Source organism: Gymnodraco acuticeps, unplaced genomic scaffold (genome assembly GCF_902827175.1).
Source record: "Gymnodraco acuticeps unplaced genomic scaffold, fGymAcu1.1, whole genome shotgun sequence".
Classification (NCBI taxonomy): Eukaryota; Metazoa; Chordata; class Actinopteri; order Perciformes; family Bathydraconidae; genus Gymnodraco; species Gymnodraco acuticeps.
The window spans coordinates 1412416-1437329 of NW_022991244.1; the positions used below are offsets into that span (position 1 = coordinate 1412416).

At 41.4% G+C, this 24914-nt stretch overlaps 1 protein-coding gene across 1 annotated transcript; it reads left to right on the forward strand.

The window, feature by feature from the left end:
* The first annotated feature begins 1496 nt into the window (after window positions 1–1496).
* LOC117561866 (trichohyalin-like) lies at window positions 1497–24020 on the forward strand. Its single transcript, XM_034239475.1, is given in 11 exon segments — window positions 1497–1723; window positions 4069–5088; window positions 8022–9600; window positions 9602–10765; window positions 18966–19072; window positions 19571–19667; window positions 20520–20664; window positions 20819–20952; window positions 21067–21350; window positions 21459–21544; window positions 22995–24020. Coding segments are annotated over 9 exon segments (4596 nt in total). The 5' UTR covers window positions 1497–1723; window positions 4069–4078; the 3' UTR covers window positions 21535–21544; window positions 22995–24020.
* The last annotated feature ends 894 nt before the right edge of the window (window positions 24021–24914 follow it).

The following is a 24914-nucleotide window of genomic DNA, read 5'->3' on the forward strand; positions in this document are numbered from 1 at the left end:
AGGGCTAAAAAAGAGCAAATAGAGCGAAATGAGGCATGGCTAAAATGCATGATCTGTTTGGTATTTTGAAAAAAAAACTTCGCAGACATGTTTTATATAGGTATGGCCCTACAATATATTATTCAAATATAGCATGATAGGTCCACTTTAATCAAGCCTTATGTCCCCAGTAATCAAGTAACCCAGCGTCAATATCTAAAATCACTAAATCATAATTGATACAGAAAACACAATTCTTATTTAATAATTGTCTTTGTTCATATTACCTGATCAGTCACACACTGCTTATATTTAATAATCTTTGCACATATAGGAATGAACAGATTGCCCTGTAAAGTGGACATTGATCTTCATTTAACATTAGGTCTGTTAGGTGAATTTCTAGCACATTGGTGAATTAGCCTATAGTCCGCTGTATTTATATATTTGCCATAATACAAATTGTCTTTGTAATTTTAAAGAGGCCCTGTCGTGCTTTTTGGGATATCCCCTTTCCTGTAGTGCAGGGGTGTCAAACTCAATTTCATCTCGGGCCACATTAGCATCATGGTAGCACTCAAAGGGCCAGTTTTATATATAAGACTATATAAAAATACATATATAAATATTTAATAAAATAATGTATTATATTACATTGTTGCCTCTGCATTGGATTATTATCGTATAGGGTAATAACTTCATAATTAACTACGTCTGAAAGCAGAAGTCTGAGGCAAATCATTTCAAGTCTCTGCAGTGCGCATGTCACAAAATGATTTAAAAAGAAAAGCCAAATTCTGAAAAAAAAGTCAAAATCATAAAAAAGAAATAACATTTGTAAAAAAAAGTCAGATTCAGGGAAAAAGTCAAATTCTAAGAAAAAAATAATATTTTGAAAAAAAAAAGTCAAATTCTGAGAAATATGTCAAATTTGAGATGCATTGTTGCTGGGACATACTGGCAACGTGCTTTTGTAAATCGGCATGTAACCGTATAATAAACATATTATATTATTTGCAAGCTCTTGTGGGACCGCATCAAATGAAGTCACGGGCTGGATTTGACCCCCGGGCCTTGAGTTGGACACCCCTGATGTAGTGTGTGATATAGGTTTTTGTGCATGTAAATGGTCTGCAAAGGCTAAAATCCGAAAGTTCCCTCCAGAGGGAGTTTCTCACCCCCTGCCCGAAAGGCCTCCATTGGACTCCTTTGTTTACTTTTGTTACATAGCGACATCACTATGTGCAACTCCCGCTTCTGTTGGTTAGCACTCCAACTCATTGTACATGATAGGCTAAGGGGCGGGACATATCTAAGCTGTTGACCAATCACAACAGAGAGGGCCGGCTAACCAATCGGGTTTAAGAAAACAGGTGCTGCAGCACAGGCAGTATGAATATGTAAACATGCCACAGTAGAGGCACGAAGTACAAATCTGAATCTGGAAGTTAGCATAATAAGGCTCCTATAAGTTTATGACAAACTCGCTTTTATTGTGAAGTAAACACACGCCACTTCCTGTGTCTCGCTGTGTAACTTGCCTCCCCAGCAGCGGGCGGGCGCTGGGAGTGTCTGCTGGGTGTAGCAGCAGCCCGACGTCTCGTTAGTGTGAATGACTTGAAAAAACCCACTAACAACAGCTCAGCAGGCGAAACGCTCACGGAAAACTGAGGGACATTTTTCTTTTGTAACTTCTTCCCGCTTCCTTCCTTCCCCCACCTGTATGACTGCGTGAAGACAAAAGGTAAACAATAACATTATACTGCTGCTGACGAAATGTCTTATAAATATCTTAAAACTTCAAAAATCTGGTGTTAAGAGCAGGTGCACAAGCTCTATTACTATATTTTACTATCTTCTTAAAGAACATTGTCATGGGTAACGTCTTAAGTATCCGCATACATTTTTTCTCACAAAAGAGTGATTCACAACACTGACAGCCGAGCGTAAAAACAAACTTAGTTTTATTTACTTTTCACCTTTTCTTTGTCCAGTTTCAGACGGCTGGTTCAACGGAGTTCACTGTTGTGACGCGTTTATCAGTAACTTATTAACCATCCGAAATGAAGCATACGCACCGATATAACGTACATTTCGCAGTTTAATGTGCGCCACAAGTCATTGTATCGTAATATTTGCTTCACTGAGGAGCAGACGTTTCCCAAACTACGTGTTTAAGCTTCTCACAGCATCACTCCAAGAGGTAAATAACACAGTGGACATGAAAACGAAAGGGACCGAGTGCTGTCTGTTAGCCTTGGCAGGGCAGCAGGCACTGAAGGCAAATAAAGATAAAGAAACAAAAATCCCACAAGCTTAAGTGCTGCTGCAGGAAGATTTTCCCCTGACTGTGAATGTGGCCTTAATAAGCAACAGAAATCATCCATCAACTGCAGCTTTATTTGCCAGACACTGTTTATTTCTAAGGAATTCTACTTGAAAGTAAAAAAAAAAAAAGAGGGAGGTAAATCATGAAAAACAGGACACAGCTTTAAGAGTCCAATCCAAACCCATTGCACAATATCATGCACGCACGCCCAGAGCTGCTGTGTGTTTGAGCAATGGAGCAACAATTTTATTACAAACATATAACATGCAAAATACCTAAGTGCAAAGGCGGACTGCTGATCAAACCCAGCTGTAGATTAATAGTGTGAGAGTGACAGAGAAAGCTTTTTACTGACAAACACTGAGAGTTGCACAGTATTCAACTGGGGTGTGTAGTTACCGGTTTGTGTATAAGTATTACAGGTCAAACCAGATAACACAACAATGCCTGTTGTATATTTAGTGTTATACACTGGGAACATTACTGTTAAAAATGTGTACACAGGTGTCTAGGCTTGTCCTTTATTTCATCCTTGTGACATAGGTTTCAGTTCACTTGGAGATCTAGACTGTGATCTAGACATTTCTTCAGACTATTGTTGATGTGGGCGATGACTCATCAGGCCTGCCTCCATTGCTGACATGTCTCCCACCTGCCTGTTCTCATTCTCAGTTTAGGAGTTTTATTTCATATTAAGTGTGGTTTAAAAATTACACTGCACACTCACTGTCAGATCACATAACGTACTGTATGTATGTATCTATCTATGTATGTATGTAAGAATCTATGTATGTAAGAAACTGTAAGAATGTATGTATGTAAGTATCTAGGTAAGAATGTGTGTGTGTGTTATGTATTTATATATTTCTGTCTATGTATATTTGTCATTCTATTAATTAAATTGACTTTTATGACACTATCAACTTATGTTGAACAGATTTGAGTAGTGACGCCTTTTATTTGTTGAATATAAAATATTATAATATTATATATAATAATGAATATATATATTTTTGGTGTTTTTGACTGACAAACAAGACATTTAAAGCCATCAAATTGGACTTTGAGACACTGGGACAGAACAAACAAGGAAGTTCCTGCCGAAAAATGATTGTGCTTTTTGCAGCCTTTGTGAGCCTTAGTGAGGAAAAGTGTGATGTTATCAAAGGTCCAACAATACTCAGTAAGATATATAAAAAACATAACATTTAAAGTGTCAAGTATCAATACTTTAATTTAGGAAATAATCAAATATAGTCCATGTTGTGGTTTAACAAACAGTTTGTCCTACACAATGGGAATTACTTATATTGTCATTTCTCCCCCTCAGTATGGCTTCCCTCTGCTCATTTAGATCAACATTAAGTCACGTTTTGCACAACCTCAATCAGGGCTAGCTCTCAGAGGTCACACTCAAAATAAATATAAAATCCCCCATGCTAGAAAAGTGACAGTGACTGGCAGCTCTACATAAGGCTGCAACTAGCCATTTAAATGGTTTCAATATTTAAAAAAGTTCTGTGTCATTATTTGAAAACTAAACTGAGCAAAAAGTTAATAGGCTCCTGCAGGAAGACTTTCCATTGTTTCTGGTGTTTGTTCAGTGTGATCGATGTGTTTCTTTGTAACCCTGCAGAGGTTATTTGCCTTCAAAAATCTCGACAGACCAGTCTCATCCAGTTTTTCTACACCACCACCGCCAGTGTTCTTTCAATGTAAATGTACCGCCGTATTTAAACACCTCTTCTTCCTTCTTTCAGCGACTCAGCTATGGAGAGCTCCTTTGAGGTTTCCCAGACTGACGGCAGCTCTAACCCCAAACCATTTCTGGCCCCCAAACCTCGACTCACTCCCAAGCCCTTCTCTCTGCAGAAGAACACCACAATCCGCTCCATCCATGCCCCAAAGACGGTCACTTCAAACTCGACGAAAACCACACAGCAGACGGTCAAATCAGGAGCTGCAGGTCTCCCCAAACCTTCAGTGACAGCACCCGCACCGAAACCCCCTCAACAAACCCCCACCTCTGCTTCCAAACCCAAGACAGACGTAAGTGTCTTACCGACAGATCCACCAAAGTCAACCAAAGAAGGGATAGCAAGTGGAGAGGATACTCTTGATTCCAGCGTGGTAAAACCTGATCCTGCTCCACCCAAAGTGACACCCAAGCCTCCGCCAATCCAGAAAGACGATGTCATCCAAGCAAACCACAAAGCATCCACGGAAATTGTAACTAAACCAGTACAGAAAGAAGAAAATAAGAAAGAAGATGAATCGCAGACTTCTGTCGTACAAAACCTCGACGAATCAGGCAGTGACGTTTCCTCTACAGACAATCCAGCGTATGGATGGGGCGGCAGCAGGAAGCGGCTGTCAATGAAGCTCACCTCCAAGTTTGAGTCAGGTGGCCCATGTCTGTCCCCCCAGCCAGCTGTTACCATCACAACAACCGACACCAAAGATGATGCAGACAAGCCAGAGCCTTCAGACCCAGAGCCGAGCCAGCCGACATCAGAGCCGTCCAACAAGGAGGGCGATGATGGAGCGTTGCTGGGGGTAAACAGCGGAGGGGGAAGCATAAAACGCAGAATCAGCCTCCTGTTTGACTCCTCATCGAAGCCAGAGATCATGACAAAGAGAGAGGAGCCGGAAATTATAAATGGTGCAGGAAGTGTGAAGGGTGTAAGGGAGAGAATGAAAATCTGGGCAAAGGAAACACCCCCCGAGGATCCAAAGACTGAGAAGAAGCCTCAGGTTGCTCCAAGATCTCGCTCCAAGAGGTGAGCATGCCTTCTTTCATTTGTGCCGTTTGTGTTTGGTAACGTGTTAAGACATGAGGAAAAGGAAAACATTCTCCTCCAAGTGCAAACAAGTATAGTGTTATCTAAGGTCAAAAGCACAGATTCATCTTTGGCTCTACATTTCATTTCAGATTCTTCTGTTGTGATCAGATGCATGCAACAGATCAGGTGTTTTCTTTAAGACCAATGTTGAGCATTATTTATGGCCAATGATGAAGTCACACAGCAAGCTGTATCGTTTTTTGTTCAGTTTCCTTGGAGAGAGAAAGGTTTTTTCAGTCTCTGCCATTGTTTCTCCCAGTTTCTGTCAAAAATATTGGAGAGATGAGACAAGCCTTGAACTTATAGACGATTTAGTTTTACTAGCACAGTTTTCTTTTACTCCATATATAATAACTTACTTCTTAATGTACTGTGCTGTTCTCTCAGTAGTAATGTGGTAAATGAATAACGTAGCTTGCCAGATTTATGTCCTCAAATTACACTAGATAAGAGTTCAAACCAGGCCACTTCAAAGTATGAAATTTGAGATCTCCAACCACCTACCGGTATGAGTGCAGAGCATGTTTATTTAAAAAACAAACATACAAATGAGTGGCAAATAGAGGCTAGTGGAATATTTGTTGCTGTAATGTAGTCGAATCAAACCTACCCTTAAAGGAGAGAGAAATACAACTCTCATGTCTGTATGGTATATCTGTCAATGGAGCTTGTTGTTGGTTACCTTGTCAGTGGGGAAAAGTCTCCAGGAAGTGACAGCACCAGGCTAAGGCAAAGTTACTCACATTTACATTTTTTGCATGACATTATTTGCATTGATCCAACAAACAAAAGAGATATGTTAATGACTGAGCTGTAGAGGAATTAGTGGGCAGATTTCTTTAACTAGCTTATTCCAGTCATAATGCTAAGCTAAGCTAACAGGCTTCTGGATGTAAATGTATATTTAGCATACAGTCATGAGAGAATTCCGAATTAGAATACCTTTGTTAGTTAAATGTACATTTTTACAGAAACAGCAAAGAGGCAAAATATTAATTAAGAGGCATGCATAAAATATCAGAGATCGAATTTACACAAATTACAAAATTACCCATCCAGGTGGACAACAATAAGTACAGTAACAGTATTTAAAAATAAATAAATAATAATAAGTATAGCACGTTGAAGTGCTGTGATAGCAGCCAGGTAACAGTAGTGAAAATAAAATGATAGAATGCACAGTTATTGTACATTGTGTTACCAGGGCCGGCCCTAGACTTTTGGGGGCCCTAAGCTAGCTTTGGCTTGGGGGCCCCCCTCACTCTAGCGCGTTCTCACTACACACAACACGGAACCAACTTTTGTCTTATGATGTTAGCATAAGCACACATATTGTATAAATAAGCATGTAAACACCGTGGTCCTCACCTCCTCTAGGGGGGTCCGGGGGCATGCTCCCCTGGGAAGATTTTTCTTTAAATATTGAAGTTACAAGCATCAATCTGGTGCACTTTAAGAGCAAAATTAAGAGATCTATGGATACATCTCTCAACACCCATATGAAACAGAACTGTAAACATATTTTTCTTTATGGATATTTTACAAATCACTCCCCTTTTAAACTGTATTCTTGTTTTAGTATTTCATAACTATTTTTCATTTATTCTCTCTGGCTGTCCATCTCATAATGTTCACATAGAAACTAGCTGTCAATAGGAATATCATTCAGAAGAAATATAATTTCATGCAAAAATCTGTCACAAAAAGAGGTTGCACATTTAAATTCAGGTGTTGTTATGGCAACATCAGTGGCCAAACAGCCACATTTACTGCTGCAAATACGTTCAAACATGCTGTCGACACGTAAAGCAGTGGCAACTATGCCACCATTTCAGCTGACTTTTTCTCAGAAATACTGTCACATAACATCCATATATTTCAGTGCTAGGTTTATGCTTAGCTAATCTAACTATGAAACACTTTAACTGACAGGACTCAGGATCAACTGTGTACTGTAAGGTAGCTTCTAGCTTCATGTCGAACAGTAAGTCAACATTTTCCAGAGAGCTTTCTTTGAAATCACCAGGTAACGCTAAAAAACACAATATTTAGATTGTATGACAAAGTGTTTATTTAATATATCTGGCTAGCTATAGCTACTTGCTAACGGTTTAGCTTACCCCCGCGATTCAAAGTAACGTCAACGTAGCTGTAATTTATGCTATGTTCGCATAACTTGGAAGTTTACTGACATTTACATACCTTGTTCTCCTGGCTCAAGTGGTGGCTCTGGGGTTGTTGTGTGAGCCACCACTTGAGAATTGTCGTCTGTCCGACTGACAGTTTATTTTAAACATTGTCACAACTCACAGGATAGGTACCTGTCAGCCAATAAGACAGATGTTTATTTCCATTCAACTCTCTGGTTGGTCTGGTGTCTTGCCTCTGTTGCATTCACTGAACACGGGAAATTACAATCCTGCCGTCCTCTCATGATGAGGTTAAGGTAAAGCACGGTTAATGTATTATATGATTGACTCAATAATATAATACATGACTTTGAGAGTAGGCAATCTAGGCATATTAACAACATTAATTAAACATACGTATCACGGCGACGGTGTAGTTTTTTTTGCCAGGGGGCCCTTAGTGGCTGCGGGACCCTAAGCGGCCTTTTATGTCGCTTAATGGGTCGGACCGGCTCTGTGTGTTACAGTAGTTGAATAGTCTAATTAAGAGAAAGCACCCAACACATGTGTTATAGTCTGTTGTTATATGTGTGGTGGTCTACCAGGGGCCATGATGGTTGTAAAGTAAGAGTAAGGCATTCAAGAATATGTGCATTTTTTTTATTTGAAATGAAAGACCCCTGCCATTTATCTGTGGATAATTCTTCTGTAATTCAACTTAAAATGTTATCTCTTTTACAGCTTTGAGCCAGCAACTGCTCCAACAGTGGAAACACCCACAATGCCGCCTGCTGCTCCTGAAACCTGGTCCAGTCACACATTGGATCTTCCATCTAAGGTGTCGCCCGCCGAACCACCCACAGAGACCCCGATGGAAACATCCAAAGACGCTCTTACTGATGCCCGCTCAACAGAAAGCTCCAAAGAAACGCCAGAAGAGGATATGGAGGACACGTCAAGTGAAGGGAGTGTCAAACTACGCAAACAAGGCTCATATACACTCAACGCTGATGAGGGAGACTCCAGTGAGACACCTGAACACGCTCTCAAGAGGGACAATGTCAAACGACGCTCTGTTCGCTTCGGTGTGGTGGAGAGAGATGATGGTGGGCCTCCATTGATCCTGGGCTCACCGTCTTCCAGCGAGGATGAAGAGGAAGAGGAAGAGGAAGAAGAATCTGAGGATGAAGCTAAAGAGGACGTCCCTACGCCTGTCTACAGAAGAGTAGGAGGTCAACAGAAGAAGGAAGATGATAAGGCGCAAGAAGAAGAACGTCTGAAACATTTGGAATTTGAAAAAAGACGAAGAGCAGATGAACACGAGCAGCCGAGAGTCAAGATGGAAGAAGAGAAAAAGAAGGCGAGGGAGAGAGAAAGGTTGGACAGAGAGGAGATGGAGCGGGAAAGAGAGAAGGAGTTGATGTGGCAGAGAGAAGAGGAAAGAGAGAGGGCGAAACAGAAAGAAGAGAGACTTCAACAAGATCAGGAAGAGGGAAACAAGAGAGAAGTTATTAATAAAAAGAAACAACGAGAGGAGGAGTGGGAACAAGAGTGGGTGAAGCAGACAGAGAGGATAAGAGAAGAAGAACAGGGGGAAGGAAAGAAAGAGTTGGAGTGGCAGAGACAGAGAGAAGAGGAAAGAGAGAGGGCGAAACAGAAAGAAGAGAGACTAAGACAAGTTCAGGAGGAGAGGAAAGAGGGAGTGGACGAGAGACTGGTCAGCGGGAAAGAAGAATACAACGTCCAGCGGAAAGTGAGAGAGAAGGAAGGCAACAAGAAGTTACAAAGAGAGGAGGAGTGGGAACAAGCCTGGGTGAGCCAGGCAGAGAGGCTGAGTGGAGGAGACGAGGAAGAGATGGTGCGGCAGAGGCAGAAAGAGGAGGAGAGGGCGAGACAGAAAGAGGAAAGACTCAGACAGGAGGAGAGGGAGAAAGAAAGACTAAGAGCGGAGGAGAGAAGGGAAGAGGAAAGGAAGAGGCAGAGAGAGGAGGAGAGAAGGGAAGAGGAAAGGAAGAGGCGGATAGAGGAGGAGAGAATGGAAGAGGAAAGGAAGAGACAGAGAGAGGAGGAGAGAAGGGAAGAGGAAAGGAAAAGACAGAGAGAGGAGGAGAGAAGGGAAGAGGAAAGGAAGAGGCGGATAGAGGAGGAGAGAATGGAAGAGGAAAGGAAGAGACAGATAGAGGAGGAGAGAGCAGAAGAGGAAAGGAAAAGACAGATGGAGGAGAGAGGAGAAGAGGAAAGGAAAAGACAGATAGAGGAGGAGAGAAGGGAAGAGGAAAGGAAGAGACAGATAGAGGAGGAAGGAAGAGAAGAGAGGAGAGATAAGGGAAGAGGAAAGGAAAAGACAGAGAGAGGAGGAGAGAAGGGAAGAGGAAAGGAAGAGACAGATAGAGGAGGAGAGAAGGGAAGAGGAAAGGAAGAGACAGATAGAGGAGGAGAGAAGGGAAGAGGAAAGGAAGAGGCAGAGAGAGGAGGAGAGAAGGGAAGAGGAAAGGAAAAGACAGAGAGAGGAGGAGAGAGGAGAAGAGGAAAGGAAAAGACAGATAGAGGAGGAGAGAAGGGAAGAGGAAAGGAAAAGACAGAGAGAGGAGGAGAGAAGGGAAGAGGAAAGGAAAAGACAGAGAGAGGAGGAGAGAAGGGAAGAGGAAAGGAAAAGACAGATAGAGGAGGAGAGAAGGGAAGAGGAAAGGAAGAGACAAAGTGAGAAAAACCAATTTGAGGAACTGGAGAAACAAATGCGAGAGGAATTTGAGATAAAGCGTGCACAAGAACTGGAAGAAAACCGAAGAAAGGAAGAAGAGAGAGAAAGGGAGAGGCACATTAGGCTGAAGGAGCTGCAAGAAAAGGAAGAAGAGATGGAGAGAATGGGGCAAATACAGTTGGAAAGACAGAGAGAGGAGGAGAGAAGGGAAGAGGAAAGGAAGGGGCAGATGGAGAAAGAAAGAGCATTGGAGCTGGAGAGAAAGCTTCGAGAGGAATACGAGAGAAAGCAAGCACAAGAACGGGAAGGAAAGCTACAAATGGAGGAAGAGAGAAAGAGGCAAGAAAGAGAGAGTGTGGCAGACAGAGCAGAGAAAAATGTAATCAACTTTGACTCTGAAGATGTGCCTCAGAAGTCGCTGCTTTCCCCCTCAAAGAGGGAGGCGGAGGTTGTCTACGATGACTTCTCCGTCAGGCCGCCTGACATGCACGTGGTCTACGACGACTTCTCCGTCAAACCCAGGCCGAAAGCAGACACCAGACCGCCCTCGAAGAGTTGGGCAGACTACTCTGGGAACAGGCAGGAAGTAGTTGATTGGTTGGCGCCCCTGGAAGTCAGTCCCGTGGAAAACAGAGTGCGTGAGCAGGTGGAAAGAACAATCCTCCCCGAGCCTACAATAGCCCCGGAAAGTCCAGAGAAAGAGGAGAAAGAGGAAGAGGAGCAGAGCCCAGAAGAGGAAGAGCTCATCTCCTTGGAGATGGAGGAGGAAGAAGACGAGCTAAAGGTAAATACAGACTTTCTGTTGGAATACAACTTCATTCAAACCTGCTCCTGATTCAGGGAGTAGTTGTGAACACCATCATTGTTACATGAAAGGCAACATTGTGTAATGATTCACAAAGGGTGAGGTTTAAGCACAGAGACAGGAGAGAACACGTTAATGTGGTTATTTCACCATTGCATCAAATCACCCTGGCAACCACACACACCTCACCTGCACCAACACATTGGTATTCCTGTTGCACGGGTACAAGCATCTTGTTATACTCGCTTTACCCTGACTCAGTCTCAGCTCAAGAACGTGGTGTGTGTGTGTGTGTGTGTGTGTGTGTGTGTGTGCGTGTGTGCGTGTGCGTGTGTGTTGAGTGATGAAACCAGCATGGCCTGAACTCTAAATCTACTCCCATGTGTCAGTAGTAGTATCGGTCTTTACTCATAGTGATACCATATTTCTTACAATAATACAAATACTTAAAGTGTTTGATAAAGATAAGTCTTGACTTGGGAGGTCGACGATACAAATAATCCTAGCTGTGAAGGTGCATGATTCTCAATTCATGAAACCAAATGACTTCCCCCTTGAGATGATATGTGGAAAAATTACTTTCTGTCACTGCATTAAACTGTGAACTCAATTTCTGGTGCACCAGACAGGAAGTGAGGTTTCGTCCTCCTCTGCATGTTTCGCAACCGTCTGCTGCTTTCATTTTGTTGCCATTTATGTGTAAAGATAACATTGATTTCAAAGAGAAAGGCAGTTTTAAAGATAAATATTGCATGATCAAAAGAAGGAGGGATGGATTATTTCTCCTGGGCATCTTGGATGAGTTATTTCCAGCAGCAATGGGTGAGTCGTTGCTGATTGAAATATCACCTAATGTGTGTTTGTGGTTTCACAGTGAACTGCAGAGCCAGCTCAGCAGTTTGCACCTCTGACAGCGATCCACCTTATGGTTTACATTTGCTTTTGGTGTTGTCATGCAGTAAGCCAGCCACTCCCATCAGTATATGTTTCAACTTGAATATGAACTAATGAGCTGCAATTAACACAATAAACTGAGTTATCAAGTCAATATTGAATACAATACATGTAGAGCCAAATCACACACATCTGCTAAAGGATTATGATTTAAAAGCTGTTTTGGTAAAAAGCTCAATTATTAAAGCTTAGGCTAAATTGAGTGTCAGAATAATTGTCTTATGACAATGTATACCACAAGACAATATACAGTTGTCATATCAGAGAGTTTAATATCTGTCCCTTTATCATCTCTTGTAGGTAATTGTAAAACATCTGTGAGCCGCACCTGTGTGAGGAAGTCCTTTGATTTGTTGGGTGTTTAAATTTAGCAACTAATATATTTTTACCGTGACAATTCAACAACTCAATACTTAAAACCAGATGCTTTATATGTCGTTCATTTAATGAAAATGTTTTAATATCTGTAACTGAATTACTAACGCAGAGGATATCAAAGTCTAACTAACCCTCCTAATTCAGCTGTAAAAGTGAAAAGGTCAACAATGTGAACCCAAGCCAATGAACCAATAACTAGTAACCACAAAGGAACATATTTAAAGGGGACCTATCATGCAAAATGCACTTTGTGATGTCTTTTATACATAAATGTGTCCCCGGTGTGTCTGGGAACTCACGCAGCGTCAGAAAATAAAACCCTTTCTCTTTTCCTCCGTACCCAAATCTTTTAAAAATGGGGGTACAACGAGCGGATACAGATTTGCTGCCGATATTACGTAATTTCGGATTGGTGGACCCACAGAAAGTTGCTATCAGAAACAATGCCTGACGTGTTTTGGACGTCTTTGTTTACGTTAGCAAGCCTCGCTAACACTCAGAGCGAACCTGTGCTGAAGAGCACATGTGTTTTAAAAAGCAGGAAATAAAAAAAGAACTCACCTTGTGATAAACCCGCAAGAGAAAAAGCATTTGAGCTCCATACTATTTCAGAAATAATCTTTGATGTGGTTTAAAACAGGATGGCGTTTTATCACAGCAGAATTTAACTTTATCTCCGGTAGAATTCTGATCAGGCATTAGCTCCGCCTCCTCTTTTTTTTTTTTTTTTTCAAGCTAAGGACCCAAAATCTGTGTTTCTGTAACAGGGCTGCAAAAGAGGGGTATGAGCAGTATGAGGCATGGCTACAATGGGTGATCTGTTTGGTATTTTAAGCAAAAAATATAGGTAGGTATGGCCCTACAATATATTTTTTAAATATAGCATAATAGGTCCACTTTAACCATGATAACTAACAATCCTAACCTATTGTCATGAGGACTCCAGTCTACTTGACTTGTAACATCTGTTTCATCACGCTTAAATTATTATAGTTCAGGCATTCATTTTTAGCTTGTGTCCAATTTGAGGGTATTTATTTTAAGGCGTACTATAGTTTACCCTGACTTTGACTGTTGGTGACTGAAGACAGGTATACACATTGTATTAATGCTGCTATGCTTATGATATGATAAATATATATGCTTAGGCTGCTGGTAACAACTTTTTTTTTTTCAGTTAAATCAGAGTCCCATTGTATTTGTAGTACAGCTGCAGTCAACAGACCATGTCTGAGCTCACTTCTGGGTGGACCCTCATTAAACGTCATCGCTGTACTGCCTAAAAGAAGTAGTCCTAAATCTGTTGGAAGCTAAATAGTCTGCTGATGTTGCAACTGGAACATTTTAGTAACCTTAGCAGCGTCAGCCTGCCTGTATTTCATGAAGTAACAGACTGAAGTAAAAATGACGGCCTAACAACACACATTAAAGCAATTTAAAGTCCAAGGTCTAGCACATTATGTAACTAAATGAGAAACATCTTGCAAAAGATTACAAATCTGAAAAAGAAAGGAAGGTTTATCTTATCTAAAAAAACAAGGAAGCAAAAATTCAAGGTGAGAGTTATCAGAGAACATCAGAGAGTATAAGCAGCGGACAGGGCCGTGCCAGTTTAGACAGAACTGTGCACCACCTGTTTGGACATGCAACATTTTTACCCAGAGGCAATGTAATGAAAACACTGAACTGTGGAGCTCTGAACTCTGTGTGTGTACGTGTGTGTGTGTGCGTCTTTGTGATATTGCATTTCTGTTTGCTACGTCAATGCTTCAGCAAACAAACCAACTCTTTAAACAGGTAAGCTCCTGTAGAGCGGCATTGTACATAACCACTTATCTTCAGTGAGGCCTTTGGTATTATTGAAGCTGTGTTTGTCATGAGAGTACAGACGGTTTCTCACCAGCGAGTGGCGCTGCTGCTCTTTAAAATTGCACTTCCTGAGTCTGCACCACAACAAGTTCATCTCATGTAGAAGAGCACCTTTCACTGCTATAATATGACAAAAGAACACGAAACAGTCAAGTTTATGTCAAATAAATGAAATGTTTCTGCTGCAAGAACAATCTACAGCTATTTGTGTGGCTGAGAAAAGCTGGACAGGACAGAATGAGGAAAATGTTTACTGGGCAAACACAAGCTGTGCAGCCAACCGCACTGCCTCATTCAGGCTCAAAGACAGACAGACGGACGGACAGACAGACGGACAGACGGACAGACAGACGGACACAGACTGACAGTGGTATGATCCGAGGTGCTGTGTGGTCATCATGTCCTCATTTGGATCTGGTCAACAGGGCAGCGTGTCAGAATGACCATACATGGTGCCCCTCTTTCTCTGTCTCTCTACTCAATCTCTCCACCCCAGTTTTAGAGAGCCCTTCACACTCTACACACACACACTTTCTGGCACAAACACACACACTCAAAGGAGGATGGGCTAAACCCCGGACCAGAAGTTCACATGTCCACAGTCATCTAGCTCCAAACTTTCTCTCAACTTGTGAAAAAGTCTTCCTGTTTCCTGCTGTTCCCTCGGGCCTTTCCTCTCACAAAGACCTGGTTTATTCAGTTACCTGCATCATTTACCTACGGGGGAGAGAGAGGAGGGAGGTGCATAAAGCACCTTCACTCAGCCTGCCGCACCTTCCTTCCTTCCTCTCGGGATTTTCCACATCCGAGCACAGACCTCCACTTTGTTTTGATGTTTTTGAACGTGGAACTGCTCAGGTATGGAGGAGAGGAAGGGGTGATCTGACTTTCTGTACCTGGCTTTGGATGTGGCAGATATTTCCCACGCTGCTTTTCCTTTTTTTTTTTCCTCAATGGAAAATGGAGTTGTGATGAGAAATGGGACGTAGGTAGACAAGCTTGACTGTGGCAGAGAAAGTTGAAAGAAAACAAAGAAAGAGGGCGCACATGAAATGAGGTAATCTACAATCGTCATAATTGCTTTACTTCCAGAGGGACATTTGTCATAGAGAGTTTTGTCAGCGTCTTTTTTACAAGGATTATTATGTGATGATTGGAAAGTCTTTCTCCGAGACGCTTGTGTTTAGGATGCCACATCCATCGCAGTGAGTGCTGCAGTGGAAGAGTTGTTTCACAGCGCAAACACATGGCCTCTCAGACTATTGACTTCTTCACTGACAGCAAATAATTGACTGTTCCAGGGAGTTTGTCTGACCTGAACCATAACATTATGGAGAGAGAGGACGCATCAAATGAAAGATGGACTATACCTCGTTTTGTATGACATCAGAACAATTTGTGCCCTCTTTACCTTTTACTTGCTGAAAATAATGACTGAAAAGCAGACGAGAGACGCGGCTTTCTGACTCCGCACAATCCCTTCATCTCTAACAAAGCTCAGTTTCTCTGATGACCCAGTTCCCATGGTGACCCTAGTGACCGTGTGAGCTTTCCGGACCATGCAGTACTTTGGAGGGAAGATGTCGGCCGCCCAGCTCCAGGTGACGGGATGGGTGGGCAGCGTGCGGCGCTCCTTGCAAGGGGCTCTGGAGCTGGTGTGGGGCCCTGCAGAGGACACGCAGAAGACGGAAGAGGAGGATAAAGTGGACGAGGTGGAAGAAGAGCAAGGTGGCGATGGCGAAGGAAGGTTTCAAAGAGCTATGACGCCACTTCGCAGCTTCGCCAGACGTAGCAGGAGATCCCTACGTCGCTTTTCTGACAGAAGTCGGCAGACCCTTCAGAGGAGAGGCCCTGAAACCTGCTCTGTAAGAAAGAGATGATGTAGCAGGAAGTAACAGCTTAGAAATATATATCCAGTTCTAATGAATAGGACTGAATAATGACAACCTCATTTTTAAATAATTGCCTTTTAAAGGTTTCAACTGACATTAAGTACAAGAATCAGCAGCTTTTAGGGCCTGGGTTAATCAAATTAAGAGCCATGGGTATGGGTGCTTTTCACAATATGCTCCAGGGTTATATCTCCCCGCCCATGTGTCAACAGATAGCCATGCAAATGTAGAGAGGGAGAGCAGAAGCTTCAGGAAGGAAGCAGCTATCTGATAAAGTTGTCCAAATGTAGTGTTTTATCAGCGTACATGCACGCCCTATCCCTCTGTGTCTGTGGTGTGTGTCAGAGATAAAGCAGATGACTACAACAAAGTGTGACACACTTAGACAAGGTTTATGTTTACTCATGGCTGGCGCAGTTATATATCATTACATTAGAGTCCATTAAATTAAATGAACCATTACATTGGATCACAATAGTGCTGTAACTAACAATTATTTTCAATGTGGGTCAATGGAGAACTTTCTGGATAAATCAATTAGTTGTTTAATATTGAAAAATGTTGACTAATTTTATAGCAACGACGAATACATTTGTTTTTTCCGCTCTGAATTATAACTATTAATTGTAATATTAGTTTTATTATGTTTTTTCCTTGTAATATAATCCACTTATAGGACAAATTCAGTTCAGATTTTTCGACAAAAGAACACTACACTGCAGTACAGTTGATCTAAATATGACGGTATACTATTGTTGAGTTATCAAGATCAAGATTTAGCAAAAGGACGATAAAAAGAGCATTTGTTGTTGTTGATATCGTGCTCTGCTTTGGAAATGAAAGACAAATGTATCTTTGGGTGCTGGCTGCAATACAGGAGCTAGTTCTTTTGAGACATACAGGCTGAGAACTATTCTGGTAGTTTTGCAGTGTTTACTGTGTGTGTGTGTGTGTGTGTGTGTGTGTGTGTGTGTGTGTGTGTGTGTGTGTGTGTGTCTGGGCGTGTGTGTGTGTGTGTTTATATGTGGGTGTAAGTACACCACAGAGACCAAAAGGTGAAAATGAGCTTCAGGCTGTATCCACTTTACATTTTGATGATCCATCACTTTCCATTATAAGAGTAGATTTGTTGTTGTCAGTCTTCATCTCTTACTCTGTTTTAGAGTCACAGTTGTGCGTGCGACATCTTTAGATGTTATCCTCTCCCCTGCACCAAACACAAGCTGACTCACACATTCCTCTGGTCTTGACAAAAATGTTTTGGATGTAAACTATAATAAAGCCCACTCTGTCTTGACTTGCACATCCTCCGCCCACCCAAGCATACTGCCCTGGCACACACTCATACATAGGTTTATTGCAGTTTAGAGATTCTTCTATGGTGAAGTTTGTAAAGCATCTGGTTCTTATGGCTGTACTTAAAGGCTGTTGCTGTGTTGTTACAAAACGAAATGGAGTTTCCATAGTGTGTATGTACTTCTGAATCAGATGTACATGTGTACATTAATAGATTGTTTCTGATATTTTTTCAACAAGCTGGTGAACGTAAGCACTTAGCTGCTAATTTCCCAAGGAGTTTATGGAAGCTAAAGATAGAGCTTAAAGAGTAAAAAACTGATTTATATTTGTTGGGTGGCTAAAAACATTATTTCAAATGAAGTTTAAAGTTGCTCTATAACTGCTATGTATAAATATGCACCTGTTTGCTTACTTTGCTAACATATTCACTACAGCTAGCTCTCCGACACATTGTACTTGACAGACTAAGGGCGAGACATCTTTAAGCGGTTGACCAATCACAACAGAGCCAGCTAACCAATCAGAGCTGACTGGGCTCTGGTTTCAGACAGAGGCTGAAAAGAGGTGCTGCAGCACAGGCAGTGTCAGAGAAATAAAGACCTTTTTGAACATTAAAGCATTAAACATGTCACAGCAGAGGCACAAAATACAAATATAAACCCGTAAATGAGCATAACATGTCCTCATTAATGAACTTTTGCTTTAAAATCATAAGAACCTTTTTGGAAGAGTATCCAGGATACATTTTGTAGAGTCACATGTTTTGCTGCAAATAAATAATAAAAGCATGGGGGAGATTCAGGATGAATTCACGTTGGTGGAATCCCCTAACTGTAGCCTGTTTGTCTCTGTGAGAACGGACCTTGTTTTCCTCTGCACCTAAACACAGTCTGTGGTTATAGGAAAATCACTAGAAGCCTATTCATTCATGCTATGATGTTGCCAGATAACAGGCATTGTGCAAATGAAGCTGCAGCTGCTGCTGTGTGAGTAATAAATGGACTTATGGAGGAGATGAAATGTCGGGGATGTTTACCCGGGTGTTGTTTTGTATCCAGGTGACAATATCAGACAACGCAACACTGGGATGTGCCCCTTGACAAAATGTGAGCTTAAAGGAATGTTTGTGAGGAAGTGCACTGCAGTAGCTGTTGTCTGAACGTGTGTGTGTGTGTGTGTGTGTGTGTGTGTGTGTGTGTGTGTGTGTGTGTGTGTGTGTGTGTGTGTGGTGTGTGTGTGTGTGTGTGTGTGTGTGTGTGTGTGTGTGTGTGTGTGTGTGTGTGTGTGTGTGTGTGTGTGTGTGTGTGTGTGTGTGTGTGTGTGTGTGCGCGCGCGCACCCATGCATTCCATCATGTGGGCGTGACAGCAGCAGCATGAGTGTGTTTGGTGTGTCTGTGTGTAGGCATATAGGTGGGTATGCCAGTGCTCATGGTGTTTATCGAGGACAGCCCAGCCTCTGTGACCGGCTCATTAAAAGATGCATGCTCGGCTGGTCCTCAGCCCTCTCTCCCTCTGTAGTTACTGATCTTGGCTCAGTACACGGTCCTGTTCACCCCCCCGCCTCATCTACAGAATGTGACGTTCTAATACGCAGAATTACAGAATAAAAGCACATTCACTTCATTTGGATTGTGTATGATATACAACAGAGAGAGCAGAAGGGTTGCTGGTTTCGTCTTTAGCCAAATATCTTTCCCTACATAGCCCAATACTTCCTTTATGTTTTCTCCGGTTCTGTTGTATGATATGTATTTTTGTTCATTTGGTCTGTCTTTTTGTCTTTCAGGCACCTGTTAACAGTTATAGCCCAACGGGGGAAGACACTGATGCTTTGATAGACAGTGAGCCAGAGCAGCAGAATGAGGCCTGCGAGCAGACATCTGACATTGACAGGTAGGAGAGAGGTTGCACAAAACACATACTGAGTCTAAACTGCGGACTGTGTATATTTCTATCTACCCTGATGGAGACAGACAGGACTGGACAGGTTTAAGTGTCATGTCTTGTGCTGAAGGTGTGGCTTCACATCGAGGTGATTTGATTCAAACTGCAACACGTCTGATGATAAAAGTGCTATAGCCATCGGACATGACAGTTTTCAAGGATCAAGCTGCATTACAACAACCCTTTGTGAAACTGGACTGGAATACATTTCAGTCAGCTTTGTGTGCTTAAATATTCAGGACAATGTGCATTTGGCAACTTCAAACATCAATTATTTGACATAACCAATAGTAACTGCACACTAAAATATGATAACAAGGACTTTCAAGTGTTTCCAAGACTGAAGCTCCCTGTGCCCCCTTGTGGCTACTAGAGCTCAACACTGAAACAGTTTCCTTTTCCTACTCATTCAAATCACACATGATTTCAAATGTTCTCTCTCTTCAGCCCAGAGCCCGTCCCTGACGAGGTTCCTGAAGAACCCTCTGAAGACCCTGATACCACTGACTTCTCCAGAGTGCCGGAGCAGGCTCCATTCCCTGAGGTTGGTGACTCTTTGTTTCTATTCCTCCTTTGTGAAAGGGCACAGCCGATGTCTGCGTCATCCTCTACAAACATTAACATGTAGTTTGGGTGTAACTTTGCATACCTGACTGGAAAAAAACCACTCTCTTGCATCTGCTTTGCTGTAGTGTGATAGTCCATTTACAATCACAGTGTGTTGCATTCAGTGTGTGCTGGATCAGTGCTTGTCCACTATGTTTGTATATTATGTACATGTATGCGGAACTGCTGGACGGAGCCCAGAACGAATTTCCTTACGGGGACAATAAAGTATATCGTATCGTATTCTCAAACTTTTTTCAGTAATGTACCCCCTTTGAAACATTTTCTCAGCAAAGTACCCCCTGACCGACCCCGGACATTTTTGACAGAAAAAGCCTATACAAATAATTACAATATAGTGATGTTCCATCAGTGTTTGATTTATTAACTCCTTAATGCATAAATTACAACAAACTAAGGATATTTTCATCTTTATGCATGAAAAAAAATATTTTTCCAAGGAGATTTTCAATTGAATTAATATGTTTAACAAACCAATGAACAAAATGAAAATGAATTATTAAAAACTATAAATACAATACACAAATGTAACATGTTTATATGAGGACCCCCTTAGTGGTTCTAGGAATATTTTATATAAAATTGTGTTTTCTATTTAACTTATTGTACTAAGATTATTTTTGTAAACATGCATGGTATTTTTTTAATTAACCTTTTTATTTATTTTTACCTCACGTACCCCCTGCAATACCCCAACGTACCCCTAGGGGTCCGCGTACCCCCATTTGAGAATCACTGTGCTAGATGATGTGTGTGTTTTTGTGCACAGAGCTCCACTCCTCTCCTCGACACCAGCGCTCAGAGATCGAAGGCAGATCTGGGTAAGCGCCGAAGTCGGTCGCGTCCGCCACGCTCGATGCGTGGAGGTTTCTCTCCAAAGGAAAGTCAGGACTGGAGGGCCCAGGACACCATAGGTGATTACAGCATCCATAATGTTGAATGATCTTCAGTACATTGAGGGCTGGAGCTCTAAGTTACAGTTTTTTATAACTAATCAAGCAATTTCTCAATAAAGCAGTCTGGAAATGTTGATGTACTGATGGCTGAACGTTATATTGATGATTTTAGATGAAAAGAAGGCATCGTCTAAGCAAAGGGATTCAGACTCTGAGGAGGAGCAGCCTAAACCGAAGATAGCTCGTTCTCCTCCCCCCTCTCAGAGAGTCCCCATGTTCACTGGTTTGAACCCTGCATCCCTTATTGTAAGCACTATCAGAGTTTGAGAATCATTTACTATGTTTTACATTTTTGACAATAAATAACATGATACAAATGGGTGGCATTTAAATTGACTTGAATTCAAATGTCCCCTCAAGGCTCAGCTGAAAAGGAGAACATGTGGAGGAGGAACCAGAGGAGGAGAGGAAAAGGAAGAAAACAAGGGAAGAGAAGAGAAGGAAAGTCGAAATGAGGAAGCGGCTCCATCTCCCTCAAAACCCTCCCGCTCTCCTCGCCCGGCCGCTCGCTCTCCTCGCCCAGCCGCTCGCTCTCCTCGCCCAGCCGCTCGCTCTCCTCGCCCAGCCGCTCGCTCTCCTCGCCCGGCCGCTCATCTCCCCGGGGCGGCCCGAGTCCTGCCACCCATAGGTGGTGGGGGAGGAGGGTGAGAAAAGATCATGACAGCACAGAAACTTAACAAATCCTTTATATGATGAGAAATATGGTATGTGTCTTAATCATGACCTTTGACCTGTGCTTCTGTGTCATTCAGGTCTGTCTCCTCTCCCGCCTGGCTGAAAGAACTGAAGTCTAAGAAGCGCCTGAGTCAGCACGACAGCGAGACTTAGCCAGACGCAGGTGAGCAATATGGGCAAGGGGAACATTGAAATACCAAAGACAGTTATTCTTGGCCACATAATAAAATATTAATTCAAAAAGGAAGTTTGTTCAAAAGGGATTTCTGCTTTTTCCTTAGACCTAGCATATTACCAGATTACCTGGGTTTCTTTTGTTACATTGTACAGTCGAGTCACATTTTTCAGCATTTTTTAAACAACTACTTTATGTGTCAATTTAACGCTTCTTTCTTTTTCTTTTTACATTTTACTAGCATTGTGAGTTGGTCAACTAAACACATTTTAGCTTCTTCTCATAAAAAGACGAGCCAGTGGTCACTATACGAATAAAAAACATATTTTGGATGATTTTCCTATTTAGCAACCTGATTTAGCTACTGGTTATATTAACATCAGAGCTTTCACAGCCTATACATTGCTAGTGATCCGTAATGTAATGTAAAATACTTAACAGGATCAGCCATAGAGGAGCGTTGAACGTTTTGATCTTTTTGAGATATGGCTAATACCCTGAATTATTGCTGTTGTGAAGGCGTTATTTAAGAGTTAATATGCTTGTGAGTCATGATGTGAGACAGCTGAATAGGTTTGCGATAATAGAAAACAAGTGCTTTGGACTTTCCGGCAATGCTGTCAGGAACACTTATTTAATGCAACTGTACAAGATGCTGACAGCAAAGACAAAAGCAGGGAGTGGGCCATATCTCTGCAGAGCTTTCTCCTATCACCATGTTAAAGTGTGCACTGGGTGATGAGGTTCTTATTGTTCCTGAATGCAATCTACTCTGCTTGATGCTCTTTTAATTTGCCTATTGAATCGCCGCTTGCATCCATTTTCTTTCTTACCTTAACAGCTGCAGTATTGAAATGTAAAATGTTGATACAAGGCAAGGCAAGTTTATTTATATAGCACTTTTCAACACAAGGCAATTCAAAGTGCTTATGTGTTAGAGTGCCTCTTTGACCCTTCATGCTACACATTAATGCACTCTTGAGTAATCTGTTCCAACAAATTACATGTGATAACATATATGCATAAAGTCAATGACCTTAGTCTGTGATAATGGAAAAAAAATTGAGCAAACCGAAATTGCACTCAGTCCTATGATTTGCACTAGATTTTTATTTTGTCTTTTTTCTAAATGTTTCACTCTTTTATTCTTCCTACCCGAGTTTGAAATGTAAATAATATGCTATATATAATAAACTTTCCATGCTGATAAATCAAATAATCATTAATATCTTCCACTGTACTGTAACCTTTTTATTCTCTTGGCTTTTTAATGACTGTTTTTAAATGTATATGAATGTCATTTTATAATGCATTTCTGTTGCATACCAATGCTTTTAATGTTATTTGTAAAGCACTGTAAATTACCTTGTATTGAAATATTCTATTTTTAAAAACTTGCCATGCCTTCCTGAACTTTTCTTCCTCTGGTTCCCTTTAGGAGACACTGGGACAAGGCTGTTCAGCAAGAATCAATCCATCTCAGCTGCTGCTGCTGCTGGCAGAAACCTTGGCATGATTGCTTCATTTTCCACTTTAAGTGCCTTATTTTGGACATTTACTGAGAAATGCAACAGGGGTATTCAGGCTTTTGCTGAACGTAGTGGCCATCAAGAACTTGTCTGGCCTGTACATGAAATATGGTGCCAAGTCTGTGATGTGTTCATGCCAAGTACATGATTTATTTTCTGCTGTACAGAGGCTCAATGGAGGCAAAATACCCCATTGTAATTCAGAGCAAAGCCATGGACTGTCCTATTGTTTGAATGTATAAGTCCAATATATATAGTGACTTGACCGATGACACTAGGCTTCAGCAGGGTATCGCCTGTCACACACACACACCTATGTACAGAACATACTGAATATACATATAGATTGCATCTTGTGTGTATTTAGTTAAATTGTACAAAATGCTTTTTACATTCTCTTTCTAATCACAAGTAAACCTTTAAGCACTTTAAGAACATTTTTAACAAATGATGGTACATCTAAGCAATACAATAATCAAGTACCTTACCGTAGTATCATGGTCATTGGATTGTTTTAATTGTTTCACCATGTATGTCTATTCTCTTTCCAGTTCCAAAATGTAAAATGTACAATGACTAGGATTTTATAAACATTTTTATTGATTCAAACGAAAAAATAATCTATCAACTATTGTGTTTACAAACTCAAATTGACAAATTCTTCTTATTGTGCCTTTAAAGATGCACTTCCTGGATTTTGTCCAATCGACCAGTGAGCTGGTGAAGTATATTTTTATGCTGTAACAGAATCAGGAATTGTTTTTGTAAAATATGAAACCCAGAAAAATGCAATCATCTGCTCGAGATGCTTTTATGTGCCTTTTTCAATGTTAAAGAGTGGCTGTCATCAATGCAGTAATCATGTATGATCAATGCCATGTATAATAAGAGGAAATTGAGGGAATTTTATTAAAACCTTTTTCTATGAAATGCAATAGAGTGTGTGGTTTTTTATGGAAAAACATAGTTGGAAGTGGAGCATTCAAACATACACACCATCCGGTCAGTTTTAAGATACAACTTGGACAAAGTCTCGTGTATTGTACGATACGATACGATACGATATACTTTATTGTCCCCGTAAGGAAATTCGTTCTGGGCTCCGTCCAGCAGTTCCGCATACATGTACATAATATACAAACATAGTGGACATTTAAGAGACATACACATATCATCAATCATACACCGTTTGAACAAACGCAATACACGCAGACGCACATACTGACAATGGCGACCTATTGCACAACCCTCATGGCCAACATTTAAAAAAAAAAAATTAAAAAAAAGTACATTTCATTACATTTGACTTCGACTACATTTCACTTCCTGTCAATGTTAAGAAGTTTAACGGACATTGGTAGGAATGAGTGCTTATAGCGGTTCAGCCTGCTCTTGGGAACCCTGAATCTTCTACCAGAAGGTAGGAGCTGGAATTCTGGGTGGAGTATGTGGGTGGGATCAGACACTATTTTGTTTGCCTGTCTGATAATGGACTGCTCATATATGTTTTGGAGAGATGGGTGTTTTTTAACCCCCATAATTTTCATAGCCGTCTGTACCAGGCGAGCGATCTGTGACTTTGACTGCACTGTCAAGTTACCATACCAGGCAGTAATACCATACCTAATGATGCTCTCCAACACTGCATGATAAAACAGTAACATGAACTTCTGGTCGACTCCGAAAGCCCGGAGTCGACGCAGAAAGTACAATCGCTGTTGAAGTCTAGAGCACAGACCTTGAACATGCGCCTTCCAGCTGAGTGTATTATCTAGATGGACACCAAGGTACTTATAGGAGCTGACCTGAGTTATGGGTTCACTAATGCA